Raw genomic sequence first — 23516 nt, forward strand, 5'->3', positions numbered from 1 at the left:
CGTAACTGTCTCGTGGATCTGGATCAATTTTATTAGTCATATTTTATCTTGGGGCGGCATTAGCTCAGTCAGTAAGGCTGGCTTAGGAACCAAAGGGTTGCTGGTCCCCGAATCAGACCAAGTATGGAGTGTGGACTGGTACTTTGAGAGCTACCAGGTCACCTCCTGCGCACTGCCGAGGTGTCCTTGAGCACCAGAGCCCCACACTGCCCACTGCTCCTAATACTAGGATAAGTTAAATGCAGAGTCTAACCAGTTCCTTCAATTTGTTAATTTTAAATATAATATGTGTATGATAGTTTCATCAAATTGAGCAAAATATTGTCTCTTGTATCTCTTACATTAGTGATTAATGGTACAGTATTGCCAGTTTTGGGGCTGCATGTGTGTCACCAGACTGTATGGTGAATAAAACAGTTCAGTATGGCCGCTGTACTCAGTCATACACTATTAATGCCTTAAGAAATGTGTCTTGCTACATGTGTCCCATTTAAAACTCCTCTCTTGCCCATTGGATATGTCTGTGTAATTGTATGTGATTTTATCAAACACTCTTGTATTTTTGCAACTATTCGACTTCATTGTTTAGTAAATATTATTAGTAGTAGTGGTAGTAATAGTTTTTAATTATTTAAACTTTTATTTTGAAGGCTAAAACGCCATGACGTAGGAAACTTATATTGACAAACAAAACAACTGTTCATTATTAAACGATTTAAAAAAGCCCTTACATGTCTTTAAATTGTGTATTAACCTTCACTGTACCACCTGGTCTGATTCCTACACTGTGTGTTGCGTTAGTTAATAACACAAACATAATAACATTACATTAATGATGATCAATGGCGGCATGCGAAACGCCATTTTCTTAGCCACGCCCACTCCTGTAGTCCTCGCGCTTGATCTCGTGATAGCGGTCAGCTGATATAGCATCTTCCATGTCTCTATTTATGAAAAACATGTTATTCAGCTAGTTAAAAGGAGAACAACATTCACTAATAAGTCTCAACGACCACTGAAGATGTTGTCTCGTCTGCTGAAGGAGCACCAGGCGAAGCAAAATGAGCGGAAGGAGCAGCAGGGTGCGTGACTGCCTAGCTAGCGTGCTAACAGATGCTAACAGATGCTAAAAACAAAGCTGAATGGGTTGTGTCAGAAGGGCTCGTAGGTCCACCATAGTACTCTTGATTTACTTGTCTGTGTTAATGTTTTTATTTGCACAGAGAGACGCAGGCGTGAAGCTATTTCTGCTGCCACCTGTCTGACAGAAGCCCTGGTAGACCACCTTAATGTTGGGTATGAAAATGCTGCTGCTAGCCCCCTGCTGTTTTCTTTTGTTGTTTCCAGAGGTTTAGCAGACATCCAGTTGTTACACGACATAGTTGTCGGCAGTACCGGGAAGAATGTACTCATATCTTGCACTTAAGTACTAAAAAAAAGTACTCATTATGCAGATTTACTCATTTCAGATCATGCATATTATATTGTTGAAGTATGAACTATTGATGCATTAATGTGTACATCACTTTAATGTTGCAGGTGTTAAAGGTAGGGATAATTTGAATTACTTTATATACTGCTGGATAGCTTGTGCATTTCCCCCTGGGAATCAATAAAGTATTATCTTAACTTAACCTTTATTGATAAATCATAGTATATTTGTTGATTGTATTTAGTTCTTATTCATCTGAGTCAACCAAGTAACTAGTTATCAAATACATGCTGTGGAGTGAAAAGTACAATATTTCACTCTGTAGTGCAGTAGAAATATAAAGATGAGTACTGTACTCCTCCTGATATAAGGCACATGTACTACTTGAGGATGAAGCACTTTGTAATGGTAGTTTTGAAAGGTGCTACTACTTCTGCCTCATAAACATGAAGTCCTTGAAGTCACAGGTATAGATTGTTTTAGATACCCTGGTTCACACCACATATTTCGGTCAAGCTGGACCCACCAACAACTCTTTCTGAGCCAACAAAAATAAAGCAATCTATTCTTAGCAGGGTTGTGACACAACTACAAACAGTACGTTAAGACTGTTAACATTTTGAAAGTTAAAAGCTTAAAGAACAAGAGTGGTATGCAAAGACCATTGTTATGCTGCTCCTTTAGGAAAAAGATTATGACCAAAATCCTTTAGTGACTTGGTAAGATTTAGTCTTGTTTGAATATTACAGTATGTTTTCAGAGATTAATGACTTAGACTCTCAAATAGAATTTTACGCTCACATGCCCCAATGGATATATTTATACTAGGGCTGTCAAATTAGTGCGTTCATTTCGATTAATTAATCACAAAACATGTAATTAATTAGATTTTATTTTTATTTTGCTTGACAGCCCTAATTTATACATAATGGTATATTTGCATGTAGTAATTATACCAAGCGCTTCTCATTGTTGTGTCCTGTTTTAATTTAGAGTTGCCCAGGCGTACGTAAACCAGCGTAAACTCGACCATGAGGTGAAGACTCTCCAAGTGCAGGCGAGCCAGTTCTCCAAACAAACTGCTCAGTGGATCAGTATGGTGGAGGGTTTTAATCAGGCCCTAAAGGTAGGATACACTCTGTCGGCAGGCAATTCATCCAAAAAACAAAGCTTTTCTGTCATGTAATCTTCTTATATGCCATATCAACCTTTTATGTTTCACAAGTCTGCAGCTGTCGTATCAATAAGTGCCCTTACTTTGTATTGCTATTTGCAAAGTTGGGTTCTGTTAAAGGACATGAGGTCCTTTATATCATATATCAAATAGTAACACTTGCAGTCAGTATCGCATTTATTTAAGTTGAATGTCGCACGTAATATGAGTGGGCTCACAATTATGTGTGACCCTCTTACATTATACTAGTAATATGACTAAGTGTTAATATCACAAGTATTGCTGTCCGGAGCGATATTCAGTTAAAACTTATGAAACCAAAAAGCAGGAAATATCCTTCTTTTAAGAGGCTAAAAACAGCATTTACTGCCATTCTTGCATGAAAAATGACTTTACCAATGTATTAATTATCCAAATAGTTCGGATTATTTTTTATGTCAATCGAGTAATAGATAAATCCACTAATGGTGGCCGCTCTAATCAAAACGTACAGTTGCTGTCAGGTTTACTAAAAGCACATTAGTTTCATTCAAGGGATCTGAGCGGATTTGACAGGTGGTGAAAGCAATTCATCAATGAGTTTCCACTCCCTCTACAATCATCCAGCTTATATCACCCTCACAGATGGGGGGGGGGGGTGTGTACACAGTGGTGATACTAATTCTGTTTCTATACTCTCTCTTTTTTTTTTTTTGTACAGGAAATTGGGGATGTGGAGAATTGGGCCCGCAGTATTGAGATGGACATGAGGACCATCGCCACTGCTCTGGAGTACGTTCACAAAGGTCAACTTTAGTCTGCTTCCTCATAAACTTCATGATGGGACGTTTATAGCTGAAACTAAACACGCTGGAATGAAACAGAAAACCCAGCTGACTCCTATCAGCAAAGATGCAAGCGGCAATGTCTTTGCTCGTCTACGTGCTCGTCTGAGTGGGATGATACTGATGGTTACTTTGTTCAGAGAAATGTTCAAAGTCTTAGGTCTAACATCTATTTTGTAGCGACTTCACTTAAACATTTTTGGCGGTCAGGTATTGAATACATGGGGGGGGAAAGCCAAATGTCATTATGGATTTTTGAAGGTGTTGCATGTAAAAACGTACTTGTTGTTGTTGTTGTTTGCCACCTGTCTCCCTAAAAAGATTTTTATGGGAGGGCTTCTTTTCAGCACCTGATACCTAAATTATGTCATCGCTTCTGTGATGACTTCACTGTTTTTGTCAGACAACTTATTAAGTTTTGTTAACATTTAGTGATGGAGTATTATTTTTAATAAAGTAAAAAAAAATCACGTTTTTGTTTTTCAAGGTAAATTTAATCCAGCGCTAAAGTGTATGTAAACATACAGTATGGTATTATTATATAAAAAAGGATAAAGGAAAAATGTACATGAAGGGATCCTCTTGTGAGGATGTTCATACCCACAATCGGTGTCAGTAGTAGCCAGGAAAAGATTAAATGTTATCTAAACAAGTGTAAAAGAAATCTGAAAGTTCAGACTCGGAGATGTGTTAAATACCAATTTAACAAATGTTTGATACTCAGGAATATATGTAGTAGTTAAAGGACTTCTGGGTCATGGATTGGGGACAAAGTTCTGCAACAAAACTACTGGTAAAGCACTAAACACACAATAATTGATAAAGATTTGCCTTGCTAGGGTGATTGGACAATCCATTGAATGTGTGACTTTAAGGAAAGTTATGTAATGACGCACGTGTGTGTGTTGAGTTCACATAATTGCAGGCGTGTTTGGTAACCAATTGCACTTACAATTCACTGCGTATAATTAGGATAGAAAACCAGTGTCAATAACTAGTTAACACCCTTGATCCTTCAGTTTGCACTTCACATGGCATATAGATATGCCTGTTTTCTGTGTTAAGAAAAAGGAATCTTACTTCAAGCTCATAGTGTAAAAATATGGAACGTTTTTTTTTTTATAGAGGATGCAATTATGAACCAATCGTTCAAGTACTTTCCCTCATTGCACCAGGGTTTTATTGAATTAATGCATTGATAAACAAGACAATATACAGTACAATAGTAGTATAATGCATACATTGTTAATAATGAGCCAATGAGATTATGCACATTTTTGAGTGTGCAAAGGCTTTAACATGTGGGATTATTAAAACATAAAGTACTTCTACTGTGTACCCTGGGAACCACCAGGTTCTAAAAGAAAAAAGGAACCGGCAAGATTTCATGTGGAAAACGTAAAAGAACCTGATATATTGTGGAAGCTGTGAGAAGTTGGAATAGCTTAAAACAAAAGTTCTTTGATATCCAAGTTCACATTGTGTACAGAAGGTTCTCGGTAAAGTCTGTAATTCCCACCACTTTTTCTTTAAACACACACATGCACAAATTGTTATGGATTGGGGATTACCAATTGCGGACTTGTCTTAAGGGATAAACCGAAGGGATAAAGTCTCTCTGACCAGCCTCCCTGAGTTAAGACAGAAGAATAACCTGAAAGGGAAAGGGAAGCGGACGGATAACTCGTGGAGATCCATCACTTCTAAAAGAGGTAAAGGTAGGATAATACCGTTTTTGTATAATCATCTCTCTCACCATTGAATTACGACACAGTACTTTCTCATTCTTCCATGCTCTGATTAATATTAATATTAATAATGATCACAATTTCCTGTTGCGAATGTATCACAGGGTAATTTTATCCATGAGACGATGAGTTTAAATGTTTATAACGAAGGCTTACAGCAAACTAATTGAGTTTTATGAATATTTGAGGTATTCTGGTATAGCTCAGTATATATTCACTAGTGTTGATTTAGAATATGCTTAACCTGAGTCGTAATTCTACAGGATGAATTATGTCTTCATTAATTCTCTCATGCCAACAGAAACCGTATGGCGACTGTATCTTATTTAATGTTGATATCATGCATAACATAACCCATAGAAGTATCTTTTTCTCACTAATAAGACAGAAAACTAATTGGTTTTCAGCAATGAGAAGCTTAAGCAGCTCCGTCACGGGCATTACATTTATGCTTCAAAACAATGCACCCCTCCCTCCTCGGGTCCCCCCCTCCTTTAAAAATGCCTTTCTTTCTTCCATAAGAGTATTAACCAAAGATTTCTCATGTGCCCAAAGCAGTTCTGTATTACAAGCCTCTCTTCTAAGGCCCTCTGTGAACAAACTCATTGTATCCCATAGTTATCAAAAGAGGTTCGATAAACCCCTAAATATTATGAAATCGAGTAGGGATTTGGTTAAGTGGATTCCTGAAATAAGTGTGTATCTACTTTTTATTCCCGGTCCTGAAAAATCGGATTTAGCAGTCTGCCGTGTCAATACCGAGTAACATTTGCTCAACATGTTTTTTCAGAAAGTGCTAAATCCTCCAAGTGACCAAAAATCCACCTCTAATCCTGGAAGCAGCATGGATACGCAGTTTGTCTATGACCTTTTAGGGTAAGAATCACCAATGCTGCACTACTTTTTGGGCAGTAATTTGGCAGCTGTAGCCTAATCTTATAACCTCCAAGCTCTCACATCTAGAATATTATCCCAAAGATCCAATCCATGCCTTCCTCTTGTCCAAACCTCTCTGTTCTCTTCCAGGGAAAATGCTTGGTTATACATCAGCGCTACCCTCGTGGTGTTGTGGATTATCGTGTGGCTGTACAGAGACAGCCTGGAGATCGAGGACATCACTGACAAGTATGTCTTTGTGACCGGCTGCGACTCTGGCTTTGGAAACCTTCTGTGTAAGAATCTTGATCGTAGAGGTTTCCACGTGCTCGCCGGCTGTCTCACAGAAAAGGGAGCTGATGACCTGAAGAGGTCGGCGGGGCCTTGTTTGAAGACTGTCCTGCTGGATGTGACCAGTCAGGACAGCATCGAGAAAGCCATGGAGTGGACCAAGAAGGAAGTCGGCGATAAGGGTGAGAGATCATGCCGCATTATTTAAATATGAGATGGTAGATGTGTAAAGATTTTCTTCTACCTTTTGTCTTTTTTGTAGGACTTTGGGGTATCGTGAACAACGCTGGACGCTCATTACCCATGGGTCCTTCAGAGTGGATGAAAGTGGAGGATTTCCACAGCACGCTGAAAGTGAATATGAATGGAGTGATTGGCATGACGATCACCTTCCTGCCCCTCGTCAAAAAGGCTCAAGGCCGCATTGTAAACGTAGCATCGGTGCTGGGCAGGGTGGCTGCCAACGGCGGTGGATACTGCATCTCCAAGTTTGCGGTGGAGTCTTTCTCTGACTGCCTCAGGTAAGTCTTACACAAGCTCATCAGATACGATAACAACCTGGGTGCATTATTATACTAAAAGAAAGTGTGTTTTGGAGCAAGTTAGCCTTTATTGTTATTGACTGGGAAAAGCACAAACTCCCTCAATAATCCTCAATAATCCTCAATAATCCTCTTCTTTTCTCACTTTTAGTAACACGTGTATTCTAATCATAAGAACAAATAGTCCTTCAAGTAATAATCTCCACCTCATCGTTGTCCCATGAAGGAGATTTGGTTTGCAGACAGGGTTTTATATGAAACAAAACAAACAATAGCACACGTTCAGAGCAATAAAACATATTCCATCCAACAAATTGCTGTAATACACAAAAGAAACTGCCTCAGCATATGCCAGACAGACAAATAGTGGCTCATGAGACCAGACAGGATTGTGTTTTCAATTCTTCCACTCAAGCTACTACGCCCTTTTACGAAAGGTTTATTGTAAAAAGGTTACAGCCGGTGTAAGAAAGTTGTTTCAAGCTCTGTTTAAATAATACCATGAACTGTCATGTGCGATGCTGTCCTACGTGACATTTCTGTTTTCAGGAGAGATATAAACTACTTTGGAATCAATGTGTGCATCATTGAGCCGGGGTTTTTCAAGACAGCGGTGACAAGCCTCGACCCCCTCGAGAAGGACCTGCATCGCCTGTGGAACCAGCTCAGCCCTGAAGTAAAAGCCAGCTATGGAGACAAGTACCTTGATAAATGTAAGCAGACTGCTAATCTATATGTGGACTGAAAATACAAAAAACCTGTATCTGTTTGATGTTACATACATGTTGATTTTAAATTATAGTATGAGCTTTAAAGTCCCATTGAATGTATTGACACTGAAGGCAATGTAAAACATCCAATCAAAAATACTGTTACATACTTTTAAAGAAAAGTATATACATTAGGAAATGTAGGACTTTAAAACATCACAAATCTCACTCATTTCACAATACATAGATTTGTAGGTGAAGTAAGTTGTATGCACTAAATGTCTTTTCATTGATTCTCATTTTCAGACATCAAGGTCCAGCGTTTGATCATGAATGCTATCTGCGACACTGACCTCACCAAGGTGACCAGCTGCATGGAGCACGCCCTGACCGCTGCCTACCCACGAACCAGATACAGCCCGGGCTGGGATGCCAAGCTTGTCTGGATCCCCCTCTCCTACATGCCTTCCTGTGTAGTCGACATCGGGCTGAAGCTGGTGCTGCCTCGCCCGTCAAAGAGTGTTTAACTCATGATGCCCTTGAAGAAATGTCTTTAAAGTTATCAGCCGTTTTGTGTCTTTTTATGTCATTTTGATGCAGCGCAGAGGTTGACTTAAATACATTAATCTGTTGCCTTTCAAAATACCCGTATTCCTTATCTACATCGGCCATGCAAAAGTATTTTTTCCCAAAGTCTGCCTGAGACATTTAGACAATATGAGAGACAATAATAAAACTGTATTGTATAGTTTAATGTGCAATTATTGTTTGTATTGTTGACCCTATGCTGTGACACTGTTATTTATGTTCCTTGATATGGATGCTGTTAAACATCAGAGGCTAGAATAAACAGGATTTTCTCGATACTCAAAGACGCTTGATGGCATTGCATTAATGATTTTAGACATTTTGTTGGTATTTTCGTACGGAGACACACTTTGAAAGTCAGAAACACTGGAACAGTCGAAACTTTACCAGCATTAGAATCAGTCCTGCTTTCCCTTATTGTATAAATAACATCAGTTTATATTCTGCCATATTAAAAATACACCAGGTGGTGCTAAAATTTAAATAAGGTTTTGTAAAAACAGCATTTTGTGCTCACTATTATGCAGTAGTAGTATAATATTTAGTGTCAGTCTAATGAATTGAAAGGTTGTGTATTTAAATCACCCGTGTAATATCGAGATATTTCGGGTTAATACCTTTCTTTGTGTAGTTTTGTCTTCTATTTTTGTGTGTTAGATGTTAAAAATACACACACTCTTGTGTTCACTCTCATTTAATTCACTTTTATTTGTCTTGATAACATGTTTTGTTGCTCGCAGTTCATATAAGTTATCAGTTCAGTTAGTTATCAGTTAAGCCATTGAAGGAATGTACTAAACAGGTTCAGCTGTTAGTGATAGTAATAATAAACTGAGAAGCTTGTTGGACCATGTGTTGTTACACAACAGGTCAAAGACTTTCTTTCACTGAAATATCCCTGAATACAGTAGTTAGTGGCAGGTATGGGGTTATATGATTTTTTATCAAGAACTTAAACATTAAGAAAAAATATTCTTTCAACTCTGATATTGTTGGTCAGTTTAATTCGTAATACTGAATTATGTGGTAACAAAAAGTTAAATGTATCCTGATTCACACCCATAAAGTCTCGTGGCAGCCTCTGCTCTCAAAATACATTTCTAGCCCCTAATTGGCTACTGTGTCTGTCAGTCAAGAGACAGCTGCCACACGAGGTGGTGTGCCTGTAATTTAAGACATATACCCCCCTGCTGCTTTCAGGCACCCCTCGTAAAATCATATATTCCTCTTTTAACTTTATGGCGCATGTTGAGACATTGATAACGACTGTCTCTAGAATCAAGTTTTTGTATTATTATTATTATTATTATTATTATTATTATTATTATTATTATTATTATTATTATTATTATTATTATTATTATTATTATTATTATTATTATTATTATTATTAAGTCAGGTGTTTCAGAGCTACTGTTTGTATATTGAAGTGCATAAATGTGCTGAATATCAGGCATATCATTGATTATTTTAACCAGTGGTGGAAGAAGTACTAAGATCTTCTAGTTAAGTAACAGTTGCAATAACACAGTGTATAAATACTCTTTACAAGTATTCAACTCATTCAACTTAATTAAAAGTACAGAAGTATTAGCATCAAAATATACTTTTAATCCAAAAACTGAAAGTACTCATTATGCAGAATGGGCCATTTCAGAATAATGTATGATATTATTGAATTATAATTATTGATGGATTGATATTATACATTACTTGAATGTGTCATCTATTAAAGGTGGAGCTTTTTTTTATTTTTGCTATATATAGACTTTCTAAATATATGCCTATTTCCAGGTGGCATAAATAAAGTCTCATCTATATCCATAATAATACACCATTTTGTTGTTAATGATATTTGGTATTATTAATCTGAATCTGCAAAGTAACTAGTGGAGTAAAAAAAGCCTTTTGTATATACCTCTTTTCGAGTAGAAGGAGGCTTTAAAGTAGGTTTTGCAGAACATGTACATAGCCTATTTAAATAAAGTACAAGTACTTTAAAACTGTACTTAAGTGCAGTACCTGGGTAAATGTTAGTTTCTTTCCACCACTGATCGTTTCGATTAAGTTTAGCGAAAAAAAGTTCAGGAGTCGAAAGCTTAAAAATCCCGACGACACTTGAAAGCAGCAAAACTTCAGGCTGTCAGTGACCTCGCAGGAGCTGTCGGATAACAGCTCTACTAAACCACGCAGCAGCGTTATCTGCTGTGTTTTCTTCACCGTCAGTCAAGCTGTCCGATCGGGTTTGTGAGTTACCATGCACTGTCTGAGGGCGCTGCGTCTCTCCAACTCCGCACAGCTGATCGTCAAACACACAGATGCGGCGAAGAAGGTGTTCATCATCCAGCCAGCATGTTGCCTGAGCACAAAAACAACAACAACAACGTCCCAGCGACCACCGTCGACACACTTGGATCATTTCCAAGTCAAAATGTAAGTGTCTGTGTGATAAAGAGCTCAGTCTCAACACCTGAGTGTGCTGCTGCCGCGGATTCAGCCATGTATTAGGACACATGTCTATTTATAGCGACTGCTTCAGAAGTGGTCATATCAGACCAAGTGTCAGTTATCAGCATGTGTCAGCTATAAATTGGTATTAGCACTTTGATGTGGGAGGTTTTAAAGCAATTTGAGGCATTCAACAGACCCGCAAATCTCCTGGATACAAACTGCTGTTGCACCTGTCAAAAAAAATATAATATAATAATAATAAAAAAAGAACCTGCAGAAACAATCAAAAAATCTATGTTTTTGTCATGTTGACTTAACTGCAAATGTATCTGAATGGTATCTTTTTTCTTATTTTGGACATAATAGTGACATTAGAAGTTAACTTGCAGAGTATTGTTGCGTGATTGAATGACCCAGCTGGGTCTTAATTAGCAACATTATTTAGCGGAAATTATAATTTCAAGCCATGTGTTCTGGAGCCCTGTGTTGGTGAAAAACACGCACAAATGGTCATTTTTCCTCCCTTTTTTTTGAGACTTTAAATCTTCACTTCATCAGGAATGGTTATTCAAAGCCCCCCAGCTCGAGAGTGGAAGACATGCTTTTCTACACCATCACAGATGGAAAAGAGCAAGTCCCCGTAACATACTTTACCTCAGTAAGTAGCTAAAGAAACACCAACCATCCAATATTCTATCTATTATCTATCTATCTCGTTATTATGTTTCCATCGGGTCCACTGTTGTTTGCAGGCCCTGAAGAAAACCGGCCTCCACCCGTCAGACCCTCGACTAAAGGACTGCATGGAGAAGCTCCGACAGGCTGTGAATGAATCTATTGGTGAGGTGATGATGGACAGAGAACTTTTCCACAGGTGAGACAGCTACTTACTACAGCAGCAGAACACTTCAATTCAAATAGTTCACCCCCGAAACACAATAACATGTTGCCACGGTTTTACTGGCTCTACCCATCCCAATGCAGTAGTAGAGTTATAAATGGTCTTCCACCAATGCAGAGGGAGGAAACGGGTCACACCTGGGATTGTGATTGGTCCCATTGTATTTGGAAATGCACTTGAGTTATAATAACAGATCATTGTTTAAATATTTGCTTCTGTAAACATTATATGTTCAGTATGATTAGGAGTATAGTTCAGTTAAGCCAGCAATCCTTAACACATGTGCTGTGGTTTTATTTTCTGTGTGTATTCTGTCAAAAGCCTCCAAATTAGCTTTAATGCAGCTTTAATGAGAAACATAGCAACAGAATCATTGATTTATTGACATGATTGACATGTGATAATCCTCCAAAGTTTCTCACTTTGTTGCTTTTTATTCTGGGAGTGTTTCTCTTCTACAATTCCCCTCACATTGGACTTGTATCTCACCGCTGTCTCATGGTGTTTTGTTTTCCATTCGCTCCCCAGCGCAGCCATGCAAACTATTTTTAGTCTGACCTTCTGATAACAATCCATTCTAATGAAGCATTTGTTGAATGTGACCTGCTGCATGTCTCTGCTGCATGTCTTTCTTGTGTCTCGCCTTGTCTCGAACACATACTTCCCATTACTAATTATAAGTTATTTATGACAAGTTCAAGAACAATGTGAAGAATGTCAGAACTACAGGATGTTGACACAGCTCCATGATTACATCTATAACTTAACGCAATTTAGTTAATACTTTTGTGAATGTTCTTGTCTCTGTTGATTAGTATATACAGGAGCTGGCCAAAACAAGTCATTAAACATTCATGAAAACACTTCAAGAAAAGCTAACAAGTGTGCAAAGACAGTCAGAACGTGTACAACATGTGGTGAAATGTTCCTTTAACTTGACTAGCCAAAACCAAGGTGTGAAAGTCAGTGTTATGTAATTAGCGTGTCAGGACAGCTTTACTTGTTGATCAAAGCTAAGGCTTTCCGCTTAGACTGATGGCTGACAGCTGCTGCTCCCACACCAGCGAATGTACACACACACACACACACACACACACACACACACACACACACACACACACACACACACACACACACACACACACACCACGTGTACTACAGTAATATTTTCGGTTGGAGCTCCTGAGCGCCTCTGCATTATGTTGTTTTTCTTTCAGGTGTGTGGGTGGAAACATCGTCCTGTTGATCCAGGCCTTCAGAAAGAAATTTATCATTCCTGAGTTTGATGTGTTTGCTCAAAAAATTAATGAAATCTACCACGCAGTGCAAATCCAAAGTGATGGGAAGGTATGAATTTGTTGTTTGTTTATAAAAAGAATCAAATCATTGTTTAGGTTCTTGTGAAGTCAAGGAGTGTAGAAACATATAGTAAAGTGTAATGTTGGTTAAGCCTTGGTTACTGATTTGTATACCTATTTCGCATGTTGTAATATGTATTTGGTGTAGTCGAGCACAATCTACAGTTAAAGATTGGCATGGCTTTCATTAAATTCATACTGCCAACTAACTATTTTAATGCATCAGAATGAACACTGAAAATGCATAATGTAGGAATCCTCATCATCTCCCATTTCACTGACTTTTCCTTACTTAAACTTCCTGTGCGTACAAAATAATACTTACGCCTCCTCTGATGCGGTGCTTTTAGTTGTGACTCTTTGATTTAACTCTTCCTGTGTTTCTCTTATGTTTTGCTGCTTCAGGTTGCAGACTACATCCCCCAGCTGGCCAAGTTTAGTCCAGAACTGTGGGGCGTGTCTTTGTGTACAGTGGATGGCCAGAGGTATGAATTAAAGATTTGTACTTGACAAAAAAAGATCTCACCACAAGGTCCATTTAGTAGCTTTTGTGGAGCTTTTGATTGCACCACACAGTTCTTCCAGGTGTGATTGGCAAAGACAATCTGTAACCTTTCTGTCCTCTTCCTCCAGACACTCCGTAGGCGACACCAAGCAGCCGTTCTGCCTGCAGTCCTGTGTGAAGCCCCTGCAGTACGCCATCGCCGTCCACGAGGGGGGAACGGAGAAGGTCCACCGCTACGTTGGCATGGAGCCCAGTGGATTCAAGTTCAACATGCTCTCGCTTGATGATGAAGGTGTGTAAAGCCTCATCACTGTCCTGCTGGATTATAAAGGCTTTCAACAACCAATGTGGGGAAATGCAACTGCAAGATATCTATATTTACTCAATGCATCTGTCTCATTACTCACTGGATGGATTATTTCTTCCACCAGATGCTCCAATTGTCACATCACATTTTCACCTCATCATATCTTTTTACATTTTATCTTGTAGCAGCTGGGTCTGAGGCTCAAAATAAAAGTTAAACTTCACATTAGATGTTATCTTATGACCGTTTCTGTCTTCAGAGAACAATTACTTAATAATAAAAAGCTTTAGAGCTAAAACTAGTTGATTAGTCGATCAGCAGAAACTCACATATCAAGCACAAACACACAGACTGTATATAATGATGTACGATATGACAACTCCCCAAGAGTGAAGGTAAAACATCTCGCTCGCCCCCTGGTGGCTGGCTGCAGTATGGGCCATAAAGCCTCTCCGTGTTAGCTGATGGGACATGGGCCAAACTAAAAGTACAATACATTTTCCAAATATGGTTTCTGTAATTTTGGATAGTTATTATCACGCTGCTGTATGTTCAAGTGTTTCAATTAGTTATTTGATACTATAAACAGGAGTGAAACGTCATGATTGACAGCTGCTCTGAGTGAAGTAATCGTGGAGCCGAGGCTCAGGAATTGTACGAGAGAGGAGATGTAACTTTTAATTTCCATAACCGTCACACGTCTTTGTAATAGAGCATGTGTCAATGGGATCATAAATATATTAATAGAGATATTATGGTTAGTTGTTGTGTCTTTCTAGCCAAAGAGCTAGCATGGAGCTAACGTAGCGGCTAGGTGGTTCACGCTAACAAGCTGTGGCTGTAGCTGTGGTTTTTTCAATTGTTCCACTATATAGACTACAGGAGCAATTGATTGATCACAAAAAACAATCAACAGATGAATCAATAACTACAATTATTATTAGCTGCAGAGCCTAGCAAGCTCGTATCAGAAGTGTTATTGTTTTTTCTCTCAAAATCAAGACCACAGCTTAATCGCAGCATGTGCAGCACCTCTTTGACTCTCAGTTAATATTAAACTTCATTATGGTACTTTGTTGTTTCAGTATAGAAGTCCCCATTAACATGGTGTCTTATCTTGTTGTCCCTTCTCCCAGATAAGCCCCACAACCCCATGGTCAACGCTGGAGCCATTGTGATCAGCTCTCTTATCAAGGTAAACAGATGGACATGTACGGCCTGGTGTGTGACGGTTGAGTGAGCACATACAGTAAATCACTCTCCATTCAGTAAAAAGTCAGTGAGCCAGATCATTAAAAAAAAACTTTTGGTACTGTTTCTATTTAATGTTCACAAAATGAGTCCCACTGGACATGAAGTTTGTAGAATATCAATTAAGTTGGCTTTACTCCACACGTAAAAGGTCATTTCAATATACTGCTGCTAATATTCAGCTGATTTTTGGATATGCATTTATTGCATACATGAGTGTCAGTTAATGTCATTATTTTTTAACCTTTATTGAAGTGTTTTTAACTAGAACACTGCAAAGTATTCAAACTGATTCTGGAAAAATATTCATCTTATTTTGTATTTGTAGAAAATCAGTGACTCATTTTAAATGATAAACTTGTCCCGCGAGCGTCGGTACATTGTAGTTTAGAGCCTGCAGGTTGTTGAGTGAGTCTGTTGATGCGATGACGATCTTTATGACAAAGCCCGGGGGGGAAATGTCACGAAGCAACAGTAACAAGTTACTAATATATCTTCAAAAAACCCTTGTGAGAAGCGTTAACTTATTGACTGAATATGCGTAACCTATGTTTTAGCAACAGTGTTTATGTTTTTCACAGTTATCTGTAGTCCTGTGTTGTGAAATACTTGAGCTCTGTGGTTTACGATCACTGCCTATCTTTAATCTTGTACTGTACCAGCTGATAATAGGGTACTAAATTCTGCAATCAGTGATGCATTCATGTATTGTTCCACACAGTGTAAAGCAGTAGTACTGTTGTCAGTCAAGTTCATAAATGTATTAATGGTATGAATGTAGCAATTACAATCAACGCAGGCAAATGACTCTTGCTTTATTTTCAGCCTCGTTCAAATAAGGCCGAGAAGTTTGACTATGTAAGTAGTGTGCCTCTTCTCTGTTAACACCATGAATATGAAACTGAGGGCTGATTATGTCAGCGTTCAGAGATGCTGCAGTACACGTACAAGTTTGTCTTTGTTTGCCTAGGTTATGGAGTTTGTGAAAAAGATGGCAGGCCAAGAGTATGTGGGATTCAGCAATGCCATGTGAGTGTACCGTTGAATAAATATGAGGTATTTCAAGTTAATATATCTTCGTTTAGCACACTTCAGTTGAAAGACAGTGTCGGGCAAATTGCCTGTCTGCTGCTCTTTTGCATTATTAATGTTTCCGTATTGACCCCTTCTACCGCTCCGTCTCAGGTTCCAGTCAGAAAAAGAAACGGGCGACAGAAACTTTGCCATCGGATACTACATGAAAGAGAAGAAGGTCAGTTACATAAATATGTGGGGTTAGAAACGCTTTTTATTTTCTGTTCTGTTTGCTGAGCGTTCACGTGCATGTTTTTATGTTTCTGTAAAGAGACGGATCATTATGTGTTTTTCATTTCAGATTAATCTACCAGTTCTTTTCTTGCTTTTTACAATGGAAAGGATTAGATGATAATTTTGAAATCATTTTCTAAATGTGACATTTTGAGCACTTCAGAAAAACATGCTTGAATATTACTAATTAATATTAACACAGAATATTGAATTATTTCTTATTTTAGGTTTTTCATTACAAAGAATTGTCCCTCCATCCATTTTTTGCTTCCATAACAAATGTGCTAGACCAACAATCTTTGAGGCCAATTGAAATTCCTTCTCGATGGTCCCTTCAAACATCTCACACACCTCTCTGTGCCACTCTGTCATGTCACAGGGGTTATTCACCTTTTGACCCCATTTCAGGGGCCAGACTAAGACTAAGCGTTAAAACCAGAGCAAGATATTCTTGGTAGTCATTCACAGTTTATCTGAGCGGTGCTCGGCCAGCTGCTTCAGTCACTCAAATATTCATGATGATTATATTTCAGTGTTTTCCTCCGGGAGCAGATATGATCGATGCCCTGGACTTCTACTTCCAGGTAAACTGCTCTGCCATGAATGGAGCTTTTCTCGAAGAATTATTTGATCGATAATCCCGTGTAGCCTGATGATCCTCTTTTGGTCTCAGCTTTGCTCCATCGAGGTGACATGCGAATCAGGAAGTATCATGGCGGCCACTCTGGCAAATGGCGGGATCTGTCCAATCACAGGCGAGCGTGTCCTGAGTGCAGAGGCCGTGCGAAACACTTTGAGTCTCATGCACTCGTGTGGCATGTATGACTTCTCTGGACAGATGGCTTTTCATGTGAGTAACAACAGGAAGTGGCTGTACCAGCTCTGACACAACAGACATTAAATATAAATTAGTCTTCAGTGGAATTTATTTGTGAATGAAATGCTTGTTCATTCTCCCAGGTGGGCGTGCCGGCCAAATCCGGGGTGTCAGGTGCCATACTGCTGGTGATCCCCAATGTCATGGGAGTGATGTGTTGGTCTCCTCCTCTGGACAGAGTTGGAAACAGCGTCCGGGGAATACACTTCTGTCTGGTCAGACCAAGATTTGTTTTTGTGCCTTTGCATTTGGACTGTTTCTAGTGAAAGGAGAAGACGCTTTAAATAAGACCACTATGTGCAGAATGTTATGTAACATCAAATCACCCTGATGGTTTTGTAATTCCTGTCTGCTACAACGTTTTTATTAGTTTTCTTTATATTGCCACCTGATGGCTACAAAGTCTAAAGTTTTTAAATCGTACACAGTTTTAATTGATTAATAGTACAATTAAAGTTTGTTCTCCCAAAACTAGAAACTTAAAACGTTTAGGCTCAAACAATCAATATGTTTGATTGTGGAAAGTGCTGACAATGATTACTAGAGCAGAGTTATTTTCTGGCTCACAAGTAATGACATAAAATCAGTCTCATAGCAACTTCACGGTTTACAGCCTTCATAGGTTTGTATATGTTCTGTTAAACCTCATCTTGTTTTGTTTGCATCATAGTTTTCTTTGTCTTAAAGCATAAAAATGATATCTAAGTCCTCTAACATTTATATTGTCTCTCATCACCCGCAGGAGCTCGTTTCGCTTTTCAATTTCCACAATTATGACAACTTGAGGCACTTTGTAAAGAAGCAGGACCCTCGCAGACCGGATGGAGATGACAGGGTTTGTTGCTTTTGTTAGTTTTGTTCTCGCTGGTGTGTTGAATATGTTTTGCTTCGCTATGTTTATGTTATTTCCCTGTCTTTGCAGAACAAGTCTGTTTTTAATCTGATGTTCGCCGCCTATAGCGGAGATGTGTCAGCCCTGAGAAGGTACATCACCAGCAAACCTCATTGTTTGTCCTGTATAACAGATGGTTGTAATGTTACCAAGCGTGGGTACTGAGAAACACACAGATGTGTGAAAAGGTGTGAAAAGGTAAGGTATCGAAAAGGTATCAGTGAACTGTACTTTCATTTATTCCTTCAGGTTTGCCCTGTCATCTATGGACATGGACCTGAGAGACTATACGATTCTCGAACAGCGCTACATATCCTGCAGCAGAGGGTGACTCCACATGATCCGTCTGATATTGGAGAGAGGGGGAGAGGGAGAGGGAGAGGGAGAGGGAGAGAGAGGAGAGAGAGAGGGAGAGAGGGGAGAGAGAGAGGAGAGAGAGGCGAGCGAGCGTGAGGAGAGATGCGCGAGATAGAATCATCACTCGATCTTATCTATCGCTCTCTTATAGTCTCCGCCTGCTCTTTCGCGCTCGTCGCTCGTCTCCTCATTCGCCTCGGCTCTCTTCTCGCGCGAGAGCTCTCTCTCCGCCCTCTCTCTCTCGCTCAGCCTCTCTCTCCTCGCTCTCTCTAGTCTCTTTCTCTCTCGTTAGATCTTACTTCTATCCACAGGCAAACTGTAAACGTACTCGGGCAGCAAATCTGTTTGACCATCGGGCAAAATAAGACATGCTCAGCTTTTACTTCCAAGGCCCTACTCTATACACCCATGATAAACCCACAGAGTAGTGATGGCAGTGTGATACTGAAGCTTCGATACGTGCTTCAAACTCTGGACTACAATTACATAGAACCACTGCTTCAAGTCACGTGACATATGACGTCCGAAGCAAGTAACTGCTTCATTGCCTGACTGAATCACCGGACTGGTTCGCGGTCCAATCAGGTGATTCACTGCCTCGTCTCGATTCTGACAGGTTGAGACAGTTTTGAATTTGAGCGCCTCAACACTTTATAATCGCACATTTGTGGGTTGTTGTCGTAGTATGCGTTATTGCTGTTGAGTTTGTATTGGATCATTATGGAGCCAGCCAACTAGCGAAACAATTTTTATGCACGGCAGCATCATCTGTTCCTCGTGAGCAAGTAAAGAAACAAATCTACATCCCACATTTTCATGCGCAGCCCCAGGGGCGCAGCTCGTAGAGCAGGCGTCCCACATTCAAAGGCTTGCCGCAGCGGCCCGGGTTTCGAATCCGCCCCGTGGCCATTTGCTGCATGTCATTCCCCTTATCTCTATCCAATCTTAAACTGTACTATCATTTAAAGCCTAATAAGCCCACATTTCCCCCCAGCACTCTCTTCTTAATAACACAAACACACAATCATCACTCTTTATTTTTAAATAGAACATGATATTCAGTCTTAGATGTGTGCGTCAAAGGTTTTTCAAGGCAAAGATACTTTAAATCCTACTGCAGCCTTGCACTTCGCCAGTAGAGGTCACTGTATCTGAAGCTTCGAGTAATGAACCCATTTCCGAAACAATTGGCTGAAGTGGTTCAGTGCTTCACAAAAGCTCCATTTGCCCATCACTGCCACACAGGCGTTTTCACTTATTCTTGTAACATGTGTAACGACCAGTGGGAACACGGGCAAAGGACTCAACGGCACGACTTAGAGACAAAGACTCGGGTCAAAAGAAAAGTCTTTACTGTCAAGCGAGACTAGAAGTACTAAAACTGACTGGCAAAGACAAAGGGGAGCAGACTTAATGCACAAGGGAGGAAGATTAATGAGGGACAGGTGAAAGTAATCAAGGCGGTGTTAGTAATCACACAGTGAGAAAACACACAAGGGCAGGAAGTGAAGCATCTGAAGCGAAAGACAAAGGCGAGTACCAAAATAAAACAGGAAATGACTGAAAACTAATTTATACAAATATATATATATTTGTATATATGCACATTAAACCCATGCTAATCACAGGACCAGAAGGTAACAACTCTCCTTTTCATTTGGCTGCACCTGTTAAGTATGGAGAAGTGTTAAGCATCTTCATTATTCTTAGTGGTTCATGAATTCAAGAGTAATTATATCAGCTTAGCGCCATCCAACTTCAACCTGAGCAGAGATCAACACCTGTGTAAGTGTTCAGGGCCTCTTTCCTTAGTGTATAATTGTCTGTTGCTGAAAGGGGGAATTGTTTACCAGCTGCTTAAGTGATGCTGGTATTGTATTTAGCTTTTTGTCATCATGGTGAAATGTTCTCTGGAGACACCTGTAGCGGGAACTACCGCAGAGGAAGTTTTGAGTAATTAGCCAGGTGTGTTCTCTGTGTTTGGTCACATGCGAGATGCAGTCACAAAACTTATAGGTGTGCAGTTGAGAGATTAAATAAAGATAGAGTTAGAAAAAACAGTTGGTCCGAGCAAGGGGGGGGGGCTGAAGTAGGAAGTAGGAAGTGGGGAACTTGTTTTGCATTGTATCTTTACAGCTTCACTTTATTGGATTAACTATGGAGCCACGGTACCTTTTTGGCTCACATTATACTAAAACACTCATGAATCAGAGCAGCATATGGTCGATCATTTATCTTCTGTTGTGCTCCAAGTTTATTCACAGCACAGATTTAATTCTCCACTGCAGTGTGTTCAACAGTAACCTCATTATATCAAGTCACAGGCATTGTTTTTTGACCCCAAAGTGAAAACAGTGTTTTCTGAGAAATCAGAAAAAGATTGTTTATATGTAATTCTCCCAGATAGGAAACTTAACTTGTCGTCTGTTGTGTTTAATCTCAGGTCATATAGATGTGGTGAAGTTCCTTACTGAAACCTGCAAAGTGGATCCATGTGTACAAGACAGGTGAGAACAGCATCTATAACTTCTGTCTTTGTTTTCCTTTTAGCTTTTCATTTCTTATCTACTTAAGTTTATTTGGCCTTTTATCAGGATGAAATATTTTAACTTCTAGTCTGTTTTTATATAGTTTTCAGATGGAATCAATAATGTTTTGTCCCTAGCTCGTTTGGCTGGGAACATCTTATATTTACAATACATGCTTCTTCCCATATTTCTCCCAGGATGTGATGTGATCAGTTTTTACTACACGTTTTTACCATGAACTGAAAATGTATCATTATGTCTCAGAGCAAGACGTGCAAACATAACCCAAACCGCATAGTGTAGGTATACCTAAAGTAACTTAAAGGATAATTATGGTATATTTACACCTGCTGTATTTACTATAATAGTGGCTCTCCCACTTTAAAGGAACAATCTCACACATAAAAATAACACAAAAACAATGTGTAAGTTGACCAGGGTGTGCCATAATTGCGTAATTTTCCTTTATTTATTACTCAGTGTTAAATGAATACATCCTAAGAGTGAACCTTTTGAGCTCAAATTGTCTTTACCACATTTATTTATAATTGAATACTTACATTTTCACTAATGAGAATTCTCCCCATGATTTCTCTCTCCATCTTTAACCGTTTTACTCATTGCTGTGCAGGTGGGGGAACCTACCAGCGGATGACGCCATGCAGTTCGGACATGACGAAGTGGTGAAGTTGCTGAAAGACTACCAGCAGGTCTTCATGCAGCAGGAAACGCAGCACACTAAGGCCGAGCATTCCCCGAAGCTGGACACCATCGAGGGCATGGTGTGACGTATCCGAGTCCCCACTCTGTAACATGTCAGGGCATTTGTGCAATCTGTCGTTTTTGAAATACGGAGGTCCGTTTGCAGCACATAAAATGAGTGCGAACTAAGACCAGAATATGACTATATGAATATAAATGAACTTTGCAAACGGCAGCAAAGGGAAAAGATTCATGAGTGAAAAGGAAAGAAATGCTAGAAACATGCAAGTAGAATATAAACTTGATGGGGGGGGGGGGGGAAATGCAATGCAAACAATAGGCAGAGAAAACAAATATAAAACAAGCCAATAGAATTCAACATTTGTGGGTTTGTGTAAAGAATAAAATATGCTGTGAACAGACTAATTTAAAATCAGTACTTGAATACATCAACCTGAACACAATGTTCATGTTATGGTTAAATGTAGCAGAGGGACTTGGTAAATTCAAAAGATGGATATTTATTTTTGCAAGGCTTTACATTACTTACAACAGTGTATTTTTACCATTATCTATTTTTAATATTCTATTGTTGAATCTTTGAAATATGTAAAACTATAATGTTTGGATGTAAAATCTCAAATTTGGTGTATTGAAAAAGGAGACAAGGGAAGGGATTGCACCCAATAAACTTAATGTAGAATATATTGTACATATTATGTTCTTCGTTTGTAAATAAGTGCACTTGATTACATAATACATTATTATGCAGTGTCAAGACATTTATGCATATTTTAACATGTTCATAAGCAAGAAATTCCAAAGACTCATTTGTGTAAAATATTTTGACATCCATTAAACATTTTATTTATCTGCCACCCACAGTTTCATTTTGTGTTGATTTTATTGTATTAGCAATGCTTCATGCAGTCAGCAATCTGTTGTTAAATAATAAGCGGCATCTACTAGCTGAATGTAGAAACGCTTGATGCAGAAGCAGCAGGAGAGTTGTGCTGTTGACAGGAAATGGTCTGAAATGCCATTTTTACAGAAATGCGTTTTGCATAATTATTATATTTTCTATGAAACGGCTTCAGCTGTGACTATAAAGGATACAAACTAATGTACGACGAGTCATGGCCAGCTCATTTTAACACACACATTAGATGGTAGAGTTGATCAGTGTTGACAGACTGTCCCTTTACTGACCTGCTTTTTGTAGCTGATGGAGGCAGAGAGTGCAAGCTGCAGCCACCGTCCACATGTGCTTCAGTTTTCCTAGCTTCCACCAGATGACACTGTGCCACCATCAGAAGACATTTCTGCAAACCCACAGAAAAAGGAAAAGAAGATTACGGAGCAGAAAGGAGATGATATGAGACTGACCTGACGTCCAGAGAGACTGATGCCTCAGGTGCAGACCTTGGCGGTGCTGACAATAATTGGCCTATTGGTAAAACAAAAAACATTTAATTTACATAACATTGATGTTAGTCTAACCTTTGTTAAACCACTATTTACCTTTTCCTCTAGGTTGACATATTTGGTTTTGAATGAAACGTCATGAAATCCTCCCCATGATGAGTTGTAATAACTCAAACGATGCTCTTAGTTTTGCTCTTGTTATAATTGAGTAGCTGATGTTTATTGCTGGTAATGAAATCGTTTTTGCACATGAAGAATTTATAAAAAAAACTTTTTTCCGACAGAATTGAAGATTTCCACGTATCGGCCAATTATCTTCCAAAGCGGCAGGTAGTCAACTTTCCAATTTCCCAAACGCACAGCCCAAATTGTGTCAACGTTTTTTTTTCCTATTAATTTTCTACCCTGACTGTAGTGATGATTTATTTGGCTAACAGAGGGATGGGGGGGGGGGGGTGTGTACAGTGGT

General features: G+C 39.1%; 3 protein-coding genes across 3 annotated transcripts; all 3 read left to right on the plus strand.

Annotated features, from left to right (window-relative positions):
- The first annotated feature begins 867 nt into the window (after positions 1 to 867).
- Positions 868 to 3724, plus strand: bloc1s1 (biogenesis of lysosomal organelles complex-1, subunit 1). Its single transcript, XM_029431469.1, has 4 exons — positions 868 to 1082; positions 1224 to 1296; positions 2426 to 2558; positions 3307 to 3724. Exons 1-4 carry the CDS (start codon positions 1022 to 1024, stop codon positions 3400 to 3402), a joined length of 363 nt encoding a protein of 120 aa, XP_029287329.1. The 5' UTR covers positions 868 to 1021; the 3' UTR covers positions 3403 to 3724.
- A 2298-nt stretch (positions 3725 to 6022) lies between these two features.
- On the plus strand, positions 6023 to 8395 carry rdh5 (retinol dehydrogenase 5 (11-cis/9-cis)). The gene is made up of 5 exons (XM_029430700.1): positions 6023 to 6054; positions 6205 to 6527; positions 6608 to 6866; positions 7437 to 7600; positions 7904 to 8395. The coding sequence occupies exons 1-5, from the start codon at positions 6023 to 6025 to the stop codon at positions 8122 to 8124; spliced, it is 999 nt and encodes a 332-aa protein (XP_029286560.1). The 3' UTR covers positions 8125 to 8395.
- Positions 8396 to 10308: 1913 nt separating this feature from the next.
- gls2b (glutaminase 2b (liver, mitochondrial)) lies at positions 10309 to 22500 on the plus strand. Its single transcript, XM_029431471.1, is given in 20 exon segments — positions 10309 to 10618; positions 11195 to 11294; positions 11389 to 11510; positions 12755 to 12884; positions 13301 to 13380; positions 13529 to 13692; positions 14844 to 14902; positions 15784 to 15816; positions 15929 to 15987; positions 16144 to 16210; positions 16800 to 16850; positions 16940 to 17116; positions 17227 to 17358; positions 17886 to 17978; positions 18066 to 18127; positions 18285 to 18321; positions 18324 to 18352; positions 20604 to 20614; positions 20836 to 20899; positions 21552 to 22500. Coding segments are annotated over 20 exon segments (1803 nt in total). The 5' UTR covers positions 10309 to 10442; the 3' UTR covers positions 21709 to 22500.
- The last annotated feature ends 1016 nt before the right edge of the window (positions 22501 to 23516 follow it).

Source organism: Cottoperca gobio, chromosome 5 (genome assembly GCF_900634415.1).
Source record: "Cottoperca gobio chromosome 5, fCotGob3.1, whole genome shotgun sequence".
In the NCBI taxonomy this organism is placed as follows: Eukaryota; Metazoa; Chordata; class Actinopteri; order Perciformes; family Bovichtidae; genus Cottoperca; species Cottoperca gobio.